This window comes from Theropithecus gelada, chromosome 14 (genome assembly GCF_003255815.1).
Source record: "Theropithecus gelada isolate Dixy chromosome 14, Tgel_1.0, whole genome shotgun sequence".
Classification (NCBI taxonomy): Eukaryota; Metazoa; Chordata; class Mammalia; order Primates; family Cercopithecidae; genus Theropithecus; species Theropithecus gelada.
The window spans coordinates 112659129-112671506 of NC_037682.1; the positions used below are offsets into that span (position 1 = coordinate 112659129).

At 44.1% G+C, this 12378-nt stretch overlaps 1 protein-coding gene across 1 annotated transcript in view; it reads left to right on the plus strand.

Moving 5' to 3' along the window:
- Positions 1 to 12378, plus strand: part of TECTA (tectorin alpha) — an 89999-nt gene that overhangs the window by 25963 nt on the left and 51658 nt on the right. Inside the window, exons 8-9 of the mRNA XM_025357413.1 lie at positions 1 to 593; positions 1882 to 2455. Of these exons, the coding sequence (XP_025213198.1) occupies positions 1 to 593; positions 1882 to 2455 (1167 nt within the window). The remainder of the gene's footprint in view (positions 594 to 1881; positions 2456 to 12378) is intronic.

Genomic DNA, 12378 nt, shown 5'->3' on the forward strand with positions numbered 1-12378 from the left:
TGTCCACGGTGCAGTGCCCGAGCTTCAGCCACTACTCCGTGTGCACCAGCAGCTGCCCCGACACGTGCTCCGACCTGACGGCCTCGCAGAACTGCGCCACGCCGTGCACGGAGGGCTGCGAGTGCAACCAGGGCTTCGTCCTCAGCACCAGCCAGTGCGTCCCGCTGCACAAGTGCGGCTGCGACTTCGATGGCCACTACTACACCATGGGGGAGTTCTTCTGGGCCACGGCCAACTGCACGGTGCAGTGCCTGTGCGAGGAGGGTGGGGACGTCTACTGCTTCAACAAGACCTGCAGCAGCGGGGAGGTGTGCGCGGTGGAGGACGGCTACCAGGGCTGCTTCCCTAAGCGGGAGACCGTGTGCCTGCTCAGCCAAAACGAGGTGCTGCACACCTTTGATGGCGCCGCCTACGCCTTCCCCTCCGAGTTCTCCTACACCCTCCTGAAGACCTGCCCTGAGCGCCCAGAGTACTTGGAAATCGACATCAACAAGAAGAAGCCCGATGCAGGACCTGCTTGGCTGCGGGGACTTCGGATCCTGGTGGCCAATCAGGAGGTCAAGATAGGAGGCATCGGGGCTTCGGAAGTCAAGGTAAGGCTTCTTGCTCCTTTGGAGGGGTTCCTGGTACGTCTAGCCAGGAGGAGGAGCTCGCCATCCTCTTCAGGCTTGCCTTTCTGCCTCTGCTGTGAGTGGATTTTGGGAAGAAGATGGCTGCAACCAGGAATGTTTTCTAATGATCTGCACCAAATAAGACTTATCAGGTGGAGAAATGGCATGCAGCTGGGATTTCTCCAATTAGATAGAGCAGGACCAGCTCTCCGGAATAGCAAATACTTACAGAACACTTACTATGTGCCAAGCACTATTCTAAGCCCCTTATAAGCAGTATCACACTTCATCTTATGATCCTCATTTTATAGATGAGAAAGCTGAGGAGCAGACAGGCTAAATAACTTCCACAGGGACACATAACTGTGAAGGAGGATTCACACCCGCCTGGCTGGCTCCAGAATCTGTGCTCTTAACCCTTGCACCCTACTAACTCCCCTACCTGTACATGCCAGTCTATGTGGGATGATGTAAGGGGTGACTCCCACCCCTCTGACCTGCTCTGAAAAACCTATCATTAGGCACCCAGACTCATAGATCCTTAGCTCTAGAAGGAATCTTGAGAATTATCGAGTGCAACTCCTCATTTCACATGAAGATACTAAGAGGGTAAGTGAAGGTCCCACAGCTAATTGTTGCAGAGCTGGGATGCAATATGCATTTTATGTCACCTAAAGTCTAGTTTGGAAAACAAAAGCCAACACAGTACTGCCCAAGGAGATAATAAAATACACATCCACAAACTGGAAGGGATGTGTTTTTATTCCCATTGCCACATTGGCAGAGATTTGTTTGTTAATAGACTAGTAGGAAGTAGATAGATGAATGGACACCTAGATCATTAGAGATATCCTATGTGCCCTGGAGGAGCTGGGACACAGGAAAAGTAAGATTGGAAGAGAAAAGGAGCCAGAAAGGCGGGAAAGGAGGGGAATTGTTTTGAAAGGTACCAAAACAGAGGTGCCAGGCAGCAGGAGGGAGCCACGTATCTAAGGCGATTTTTGCTCACACTTCAGTTTAGTTTGTTATGGGCTAGCTTTGGGTTCAGAACACACATATAAACAGCGAATGGGTCTAATCAGGGGAATCCAAAAAGAAAGAAATAAAGAAGCCCATGACAAATCGGTTGATATCTGTGTGGGTTCCATCAGCTTCTTGACCTCTCTAAAAAGGCTAGCAATAGGGCAGACCATGTCTTTATCCCACAGCCTAGGAAATGGGGAGTCCTCTGTGTGTCCCTGGAATTGATAAGAATGATTTGATTTTTCAGTTGAATGGTCAGGAAGTGGAATTGCCTTTTTTCCATCCTTCGGGGAAGCTGGAAATTTATCGAAACAAAAACAGTACGACAGTGGAGTCCAGGGGCGTGGTGACTGTCCAGTACTCAGACGTAGGTCTGTTGTACATCCGGCTGTCCACCACATACTTCAACTGCACGGGGGGCTTGTGCGGCTTCTTCAACGCCAACGTCAGTGACGAGTTCTGTCTCCCCAATGGCAAGTGCACGGACAACCTGGCAGTGTTCCTGGAAAGCTGGACAACTTTCGAGGAGATCTGCAACGGGGAGTGTGGGGACCTGCTGAAGGCCTGCAACAATGACTCCGAGCTGCTCAAGTTCTATCGAAGCCGCTCCAGGTGCGGCATCATCAACGACCCCTCCAACAGCTCCTTCCTGGAGTGCCATGGGGTGGTGAACGTCACTGCCTACTACCGCACCTGCCTCTTCCGCCTGTGCCAGAGTGGGGGCAATGAGTCAGAGCTCTGTGACTCTGTGGCCCGGTATGCAAGCGCCTGCAAGAATGCCGATGTGGAGGTGGGGCCCTGGCGGACCTATGACTTCTGCCGTAAGTTGGGGTTGGATTCTGGGAGAGGCTTTCTAGGTCGGAAATAGATGCCGTACTGGGCCTTACTCAGGACTTCCCTTCCAGGTGGGATTGAGCCCAAGGGCGATGTTAATGACTGTGTATACCTGCCCTGGTCTGATGCCTCCTCCCAAAGACTCATCACCCCAAACCAAACAGCTTCTCATCTTCACTTTCGTTCCTAACTGCACAGTACTTCTTCACTGTAGAACAATTAGTCATCCTATTTACATGTGGTTTTATCTAGCAGAGGGTAGAGGCACCATGTCAAAGGACTCTGTAGGTGCCTTCTCCCTTGGCAAAGAAGAGCCGCATTCATTTTGATAGGAAGTGATCGGCTAGGGCACCTTTAGGGCATAGAGATTAGCATGCTCCCCAGGGCAAACCTGACAATGGGGATTAAGAGAGTCCTGTGTTACTGGCTTTTAATTTTGTCCCGAGTGTCTGACTCCTCTCAACAAGGCAGTGGAAAGTACTAGTAGTAATTAGAATACTTACTGGGAAGGCCTGATATATAACACCCTTGGTTGTTGGGGAGGCCAGAGGGAGGAGTAACATGGCAAAAGGCAGAGCCCACTCCTGGAGCTAGAACTACCTCATCTGGCCTTCAGCACACATCCCTCTCCCACCACGAAGGTAGGCCCTGCACCAAAGCCAAAGCCACCATTAAGATTCCATCCCTGACGGCTGCTTATCTGCCCTCCATTTTTAGTCAGCAAAAGTATTTTTTAATTTGAAATAATTTTAGACTTACAGAAAAGTTGCAGGAATAATACAAAGTCTACCATGCTCTCAGATTCCCTAATCGTTAACATTTTAACACATTTTCTTTCTAATTTTATCTCTAAAAATATACTCTTTTTCTAAACTACTTGAGAGCAAGTTGCTGTCATTATGCCTGTTTGTACCTAAATATTTCAGTGTGTTTCCTAAGAATAAGAACATTTATATGACCATAACATAATCATTAAAATCAGGATATTGCCATTGATACAATACTATTATGTAATCTGAAGACCATGTTCATATTTTGTTAGTGGTTCCAATAATGTCTTTTATAGCCAAAACAACAAACAAAAAAACCCTGGAGTCCAATCCACGTTCACATGTTGCATCTTAATATGATGTCTCTATGGGCGCCTTTAATCTGGAGTAGGTCCTCAGTCTTCGACGTTCGTCGTCTGAGTGTTTTTGAAGAGTACAGGCCAGTTATTTTGCAGACTGTTTCTCAGTTTGAGTCAGCTTATATTTCTTCCTGGTTCCATTGAAATTATGCATTTTTGGCAGGAATACCACAAAAGCAATGACGTGTCTTCTCAATGTGTCATATCTGGAGGCCTCTGATGTTGGTTTGTCCCGTTACACTGAGCATGATCACTTGTTTAAGGTAGTGTCTGTCAGATTTCTCCATTGAAAGTTACTGTTTTTTACCATATAATTAATACATATTTTTCAGGGAGATACTTTAAATTTAGGTAGCTATTCTATTTCTCAAGCTTTCATACGCTAGATTTAGCATCCAGTGATAATTTTTGCCTGAATCATTTATTATTGTTTGTGAAATGGCTATTTTTCTGTAATTCAATGGCTCCTGCATTTATTAGTTGGCATTCTACTGTAAAGAGATGTCTTTTTCACCCATTTATTTATTTTTGTTTATTTAGATGAGTATGAACTCATCATGGATTCCTACTTAACCGATTGTATCTGTTATCATAATTTGTTTTTATGCTCAAATTGTTCCATATACGGCCAGTGGGAGTTCCTTCCAGCCGTGGTTTCTGTTGACATTTGCGTCATCATTCGTTGCTTTCCACAAGGCACAATGTACTCCGGGCTCATCTTGCACTTTCTCTGCCCCAGCCTTGGATTAGCCATTTCTCCAAGGATCTTTGGTTCCTTCCAGCGGAGCACAGTATTGAGGAGATAGGATCTGGGTGTCAGGTGTGCCCACTTCTTCCTAGAGTGTCATTGATCCTAGCATTCCCTAGTGAAGAGAGTGAGGAAATGCATGTAGTGCCTATACACACCCTCCATGCACATTTTTATGTAGCTAGGTACGTCGCTTTCTCTTTTTATCTATCTCTGTCTCTATCTCACCATGAGTTCACACTGAACCTACAATTTCAGCCCAATACCACAGAGTTTTCTAGTTTTCCTTTTTTGTTTTTGAGACAGAGTCTCACTCTGTCACCCAGGCTGGAGTGTGGTGGCATGATCTCGGCTCACTGCAACCTCCGCCTCCCAGGTTCAAGGGATTCCCCTGCTTGAGCTTCCCGAGTAGCTGGGATTGTAGGCGCCTGCCACTGCACCTGGCTAACTTTTTTTTTTTTTTTGTATTTTTAGTAGAGATGGGGTTTCACCATCTTGGCCAGGTGGTCTTGAACTCCTGACCTCGTGATCCACCCACCTTGGTCTCCCAAAGTGCTGAGATTATAGGCGTGAGCCACTGCGCCCGGCCAGTTTTCCATTTTTTAGTTTCTTTTATCTGAGAGTGAGAAACCTGGCCCACTGTATTTCCTCCTAAGTTTGTTTATTTTCTTAGCTTCTTATTTTGAAATAATTTCAAAGCTACATAAGAGAACACCTGTATACCCATTGCCCAGATTAACCTATTGATAACATTTATTCATGTGTTTTATCATTCCCTCCCTTTCCCTGTCTCTTCCTTCCTCCCTCCCTGCCCTTCATGTGAGACTGAGTTGCAGACTTCATGCCTCGTTACCCCTAAAACTTCAGTATGTATTTCCTTAGAGTACGGGCATTTACGTACATAACCACAGTACAGTTTTCAACCTTAGGAAACTTAACATTGCTACAGTAATTTAACGTCCATATTCCAATTTTGTCAGTTGACTGAGCAATGTTCTTTACAGCTCTTTTGGGGTGCCAGGGTGGGGCACTCAGTACAGACCTAGTTTAGAATCACACATTGCATTTCATTGTCATATCTCTTTAGTCTCCTTTAATCTGGAACAATGACTTAGTTTTCTTTGTCTTTTCTGATATGGGCATTTTTGAAGAACACAGCCTCCTGCTTTTTGAAACAGAATGGCCCTCCATAAACAGAATGACCCTCCATTGGGGTTGATGTTCCATCCTGAGGAGCTTCAGCTGTGCATCTCCACTTAGCCTCCTGGGCAGGTGCCATGTGTTTTTCTCATGGAATCACAGCACACACAGAAGCACGATCTTGTCCAGCCTCCCCCCATTGGTGATGTGCACGTTGATTCCCTGGTCAAGCTGTTGTCAAATGTCTCTGCTGTAGAGTCACTATGAGCTTTCCCTTGCAACCTGTGGGGAGATACTTTAAGACTGTGCAAATATCCTGTCAGTCTGTCTGTCTATCTATCTATCTATCAGTCATCTTATCAATCTGGACATGGATGCCTGTTTTTTCCAGTGGTCTATATTTCATCTTCCATGTATTAGTTATTTTCAGTGTTAAAATTGCTCTGGATTGGCCTGTAGGAGCTCCTTCAAGCTGGCTCCTGTGTCCTTTTGGCATGCCTCTGTCATTTTTTTTTTTTTTTTTTTTTGAGCACTTTCTTCCTTTTGGCATAACAAGGTGCTTCACGCTCATCTTTTAATCTTCCCTGCCCCATGCCGGAATCTGCGTGACTCCAGGAAGCCCTGCTGAGTGGGGAATGTTGTTAGAAACCAAGATGTAAGGGAGGTGTCCCTGTTGCTCTTGGGTTGTCTTTGCTTTGCCTCTAGGTCCTTTCAACAGACAGAGCTGAAAACCAACACACATACCACACACTACACACACACACACACACACACACACACACACATCTTTTTTAACTCTATGATTCCTGACCTTGGGAAATCCAAGGAGCGTCTGGAGAGCTTAGTGGTTGTCATCTCAGAAAAGGGCAGTTGTATCCCTGGTGAGCCCCAGGGAGGGACCTAATAGCAGATGCCGTGAGAGCCTCCACGGTTCCTGTTGGCCACCACATCCGGTGGGGCCTTATCAGACTTTCCCAAAGCTTTTTCATCCACCTCCCTATATCCTCTTTTGTCCTATCTCCAGCTTATCCAACACGATCTCTGTTTCTGCTCCCACACGGAGCCTCCCAGTTGTGTTTCATTCATGCTACAGGATTGCCGAGTCTCCCCCATACCGAATCTGTTCTGTTGCCAGGCCATTTCGGTGCGGTCCTTTTAGACTGCTAACTCCTACCCAGCAGGGGATGTTTCTGAGTTGTTTTTGTGCTGCACGGAGCACAGTTTGGTGACGTCGTGTGTGCCAAGTTGGCAGGGTGTGATGGTGATATTCCCTGTTTCCCTGCGTGTGACAGCTACTGAGAAGAGCTTCTCACTATCCCTCATCTGGGCCTGCAAACCTGGAGGAAGTTCTTATCATGTCTTTTTTAGGGAAGATGTGGGCAGAAGCAGTCACATGGAACATGGCTTTCTTGGGCTGAGGGCCAGGGCTCCGACTTGAGATGTCCCCCAGGATATCTCATCTAGATCTTGTGTACATGGATCTGGCGAGAAGGACTGGATAGTGCCCACTTGATTCATCAGGCCTCCAAGTACTAAGGGATTAATCTGTTCGGAGTCTTGCAGAGTGGGGATTGAACTGGACGACAGCTGTGAATCAGGAACACAATCTTCTTTGAACCTAGAGACAGACAACTGCTGCCTCTGTGTTCAGATATTTTTAACTGGCCTTCCTGTTGGCAGAGCCAGGCTGCCCAATTAAATAATTTCACAGAGGCATTCCAGGGCCTACGGGAAGTTTTATTACTCGACGTCTGTATATTCCAGACTTTCAGACAAATTCAGACAACACAATAAGTCATAAAGTGGGAGCCATTTAAATAAGTCATGTTATTTGCTATCACCATAAATCTGCAGTCAGTGTTAGAACATTCATAATTTAGAGACAAATGTGAAAATCCCTCTATACAGACATATATAATCAGTGCCGAACTAGCCTTCAACTTTGAAGCTGTATGGTATTGTAGTCAATGGGAGTGGAGATAGTCCTCTAGCCCAGAGGAAAAAATGATTGACTTCTAGCCCACAGTGCAGAACTGTTGTATTGGTACTTGTGGGCAGAGCTATTATTGCCATGCAATTTATTTTTCTGTAATGCCCTCTGTGTCCTTGGATTGTAAAACAGTATTAAGGAGTGACAGTATGTATATGAGCCAAAGAAAGTTTTAAAGGTGAGATCTTATTTTCCCGGAGGATGGTGGGGACCTCCGCTGATCTTTAGGTTGCACAGGCTTATAGGAGGCTTCTCCTGTGCTCCTGAGTTTTGTCCCTGCCCCTGGTAAATTGTGACCCATTAAAGTAATAGTGAGAGATGGGAAGTACGCCTACGACACAGTGAGTATCCCATGCTGTTATCATTTTATGTGCCTTTTTTTTTTTTCAGACGGAATCTCGCTCTGTCACCCAGGCTGGAGTACAGTGGCGCAATCTCTGCTCCCTGCAACCTCCACCTCCCAGGTTCAAGCAATTCTAGTGCCTCAGCCTCCCAAGTAGCTTGGATTACAGGCATGTGCCACCATGCCTGGCTAATTTTTTTTTGTATTGTTAGTAGAGACTGGGTTTCACCATGTTGGCCAGGCTGTCTTGAACTCCTGACCACAGGTGATCTGCCCGCCTCAGCCTCCTAAAGTGCTGGGATTACAGTTGTGTGCCGTGCTTTTTGACCAAGAGACTTACCTTTCAAGGAAGGCTTCCGGGAAGATGGGCAATTTGAAGTGAGACTTGAAGGATGGGTGGGATTTTGGCTTTGTGGGTGGGGGGCTGTCCAGGAAGGTGAAAGCGCATGAACAGAGGGGCTGCGGAGTGATGACCTCCTTTGCAGAGAATGATGAGGAGGTGGACGAGGCCAGAGGGCACCAAGAACAGAGAAATGAAAGACAAAAGGAGAGACTACAAGCCAATCTACAGAGTAAAAATACCTACGTATAGCCTGTCTGTGTAACAGAAGGAGGTGCAAAGAGGAGAAAGGGCATACCATTGATGAAGACCCTCTTGATAGATTAGATTATTAACCCTCAAAACAACCGTGCTAGCTAAATGTGGTTCATACTTAATGAAAGAGGAAACAGAAGCCCTGAAGACAGGAAATAACATCCCAGAGTTAAGTTAGCAGCATCCACAGGTCTCTGTGGTCCCAAAACATACAATAATCCCTCTCCAGAGTCTCTGAGTCAGTGGACCCAGATTCAATCTCACTCTGGCACTTACTAGTTAGATTAAGTTAAATCATCAAACTTCAGTTTCCTCACCTGTGAGATAAGAGTAATAAGATTTCCCTTACTTTACAGGTTGTTGAGATAAGGTACCCTAAAGTGCCTAGGACAGTGTCTGGCATGTAGCAGATGCTCAATTCTGGGTCTCAGACTCAAAATCTTTTTTTTTTTTTTTAAAGAAGGAAGAGGGTTTTTATTACTATTATTATTATTATTATACTTTAAGTTCTAGGGTACATGTGCATAACGTGCAGGTTTGTCACCTATGTATACTTCTGCCATGTTGGTGTGCTGCACCCATCAACTCATCAGCACCCATCAACTCGTCATTTACATCAGGTATAACTTCCAATGCAATCCCTCCCCCCTCCCCCCTCCCCATGATAGGCCCCAGTGTGTGATGTTCCCCTTCCCGAGTCCAAGTGATCTCATTGTTCAGTTCCCACCTATGATTGAGAACATGTGGTGTTTGGTTTTCTGTTCCTGCGATGGTTTGCTGAGAATGATGGTTTCCAGCTGCATCCATGTCCCTACAAAGGACACAAACTCATCCTTTTTTATGGCCACATAGTATTCCATGGTGTATATGTGCTACATTTTCTTAATCCAGTCTGTCACTGATGGACATTTGGGTTGATTCCAAGTCTTTGCTATTGTGAATAGTGCCGCAATAAACATACGTGTGCGTGTGTCTTTATAGCAGCATGATTTATAATCCTTTGGGTATATACCCAGTAATGGGATGGCTGGGTCATATGGTACTTCTGGTTCTAGATCCTTGAGGAATCGCCATACTGTTTTCTATAATGGTTGAACTAGTTTACAATCCCACCAACAGTGTAAAAGTGTTCCTATTTCTCCACATCCTCTCTAGCACCTGTTGTTTCCTGACTTTTTAATGATTGCCATTCTAACTGGTGTGAGATGGTATCTCATTGTGGTTTTGATTTGCATTTCTCTGATGGCCAGTGATGATGAGCATTTTTTCATGTGTCTGTTGGCTGTATGAATGTCTTCTTTTGAGAAATGTCTGTTCATATCCTTTGCCCACTTTTTGATGGGGTTGTTTGTTTTTTTCTTGTAAATTTGTTTGAGTTCTTTGTAGGTTCTGGATGTTAGCCCTTTGTCAGATGAGTAGATTGCAAAAATTTTCTCCCATTCTGTAGGTTGCCTGTTCACTCTGATGGTAGTTTCTTTTGCTGTGCAGAAGCTCTTTAGTTTAATTAGATCCCATTTGTCAATTTTGGCTTTTGTTGCCATTGCTTTTGGTGTTTTAGACATGAAATCCTTGCCCATGCCTATGTCCTGAATGGTATTACCTAGGTTTTCTTCTAGGGTTTTTATGGTATTAGGTCTAACGTTTAAGTCTCTAATCCATCTTGAATTAATTTTCGTGTAAGGAGTAAGGAAAGGATCCAGTTTCAGCTTTCTACTTATGGCTAGCCAATTTTCCCAGCACCATTTATTAAATAGGGAATCCTTTCCCCATTTCTTGTTTTTCTCAGGTTTGTCAAAGATCAGATGGCTGTAGATGTGTGGTATTATTTCTGAGGACTCTGTTCTGTTCCATTGGTCTATATCTCTGTTTTGGTACCAGTACCATGCTGTTTCGGTTACTGTAGCCTTGTAGCATAGTTTGAAGTCAGGTAGCATGATGCCTCCAGCTTTGTTCTTTTGACTTAGGATTGTCTTGGCAATGCAGGCTCTTTTTTGGTTCCATATGAACTTTAAAGCAGTTTTTTCCAATTCTGTGAAGAAACTCATTGGTAGCTTGATGGGGATGGCGTTGAATCTATAAATTACCTTGGGCAGTATGGCCATTTTCACGATATTGATTCTTCCTATCCATGAGCATGGTATGTTCTTCCATTTGTTTGTGTCCTCTTTTATTTCACTGAGCAGTGGTTTGTAGTTCTCCTTGAAGAGGTCCTTTACATCCCGTGTAAGTTGGATTCCTAGGTATTTTATTCTCTTTGAAGCTGTTGTGAATGGGAGTTCATTCATGATTTGGCTCTCTGTTTGTCTGTTACTGGTGTATAAGAATGCTTGTGATTTTTGCACATTGATTTTGTATCCTGAGACTTTGCTGAAGTTGCTTAAGGAGATTTTGGGCTGAGACAATGGGGTTTTCTAAGTATACAATCATGTCATCTGCAAACAGGGACAATTTGACTTCTTCTTTTCCTAACTGAATACCCTTGATTTCTTTCTCTTGCCTGATTGCCCTGGCCAGAACTTCCAACACTATGTTGAATAGGAGTGGTGAGAGACGGCATTCCTGTCTTGTGCCAGTTTTCAAAGGGAATTTTTCCCGTTTTTGCCCATTCAGTATGATATTGGCTGTGGGTTTGTCATAAATAGCTCTTATTATTTTGAGGTACGTTCCATCAATACCGAATTTATTGAGCGTTTTTAGCATGAAGGGCTGTTGAATTTTGTCAAAGGCCTTTTCTGCATCTATTGAGATAATCATGTGGTTTTTGTCTTTGGTTCTGTTTATATGCTGGATTACGTTTATTGATTTGCGTATGTTGAACCAGCCTTGCATCCCAGGGATGAAGCCCACTTGATCATGGTGGATAAGCTTTTTGATGTGCTGCTGGATCCAGTTTGCCAGTATTTTATTGAGGATTTTTGCATTGATGTTCATCAGGGATATTGGTCTAAAATTCTCTTTTTTTGTTGTGTCTCTGCCAGGCTTTGGTATCAGGATGATGTTGGCCTCATAAAATGAGTTAGGGAGGATTCCCTCTTTCTCTATTGATTGGAATAGTTTCAGAAGGAATGGTACCAGCTCCTCCTTGTACCTCTGGTAGAATTCAGCTGTGAATCCATCTGGTCCTGGACTTTTTTTGGTTGGTAGGCTATTAATTATTGCCTCAATTTCAGAGCCTGCTATTGGTCTATTCAGGGATTCAGCTTCTTCCTGGTTTAGTCTTGGGAGAGTGTAAGTGTCCAGGAAATTATCCATTTCTTCTAGATTTTTCTAGTTTATTTGTGTAGAGGTGTTTATAGTATTCTCTGATGGTAGTTTGTATTTCTGTGGGGTCGGTGGTGATACCCCCTTTATCATTTTTTATTGCATCTATTTGATTCTTCTCTCTTTTCTTCTTTATTAGTCTTGCTAGCGGTCTATCAATTTTGTTGATCTTTTCAAAAAACCAACTCCTGGATTCATTGATTTTTTGGAGGGTTTTTTGTGTCTCTATCTCCTTCAGTTCTGCTCTGATCTTAGTTATTTCTTGCCTTCTGCTAGCTTTTGAATGTGTTTGCTCTTGCTTTTCTAGTTCTTTTAATTGTGATGTTAGAGTGTCAATTTTAGATCTTTCCAGCTTTCTCTTGTGGGCATTTAGTGCTATAAGTTTCCCTCTACACACTGCTTTAAATGTATCCCAGAGATTCTGGTATGTTGTATCTTTGTTCTCATTGGTTTCAAAGAACATCTTTATTTCTGCCTTCATTTCGTTAAGTACCCAGTAGTCATTCAGGAGCAGGTTATTCAGTTTCCATATAGTTGAGCGGTTTTGATTGAGTTTCTTAGTCCTGAGTTCTAGTTTGATTGCACTGTGGTCTGAGAGACAGTTTGTTATAATTTCTGTTCTTGTACATTTGCTGAGGAGTGCTTTACTTCCAATTATGTGGTCAATTTTGGAATAAGTGTGATGTGGTGCTGAGAAGAATGTA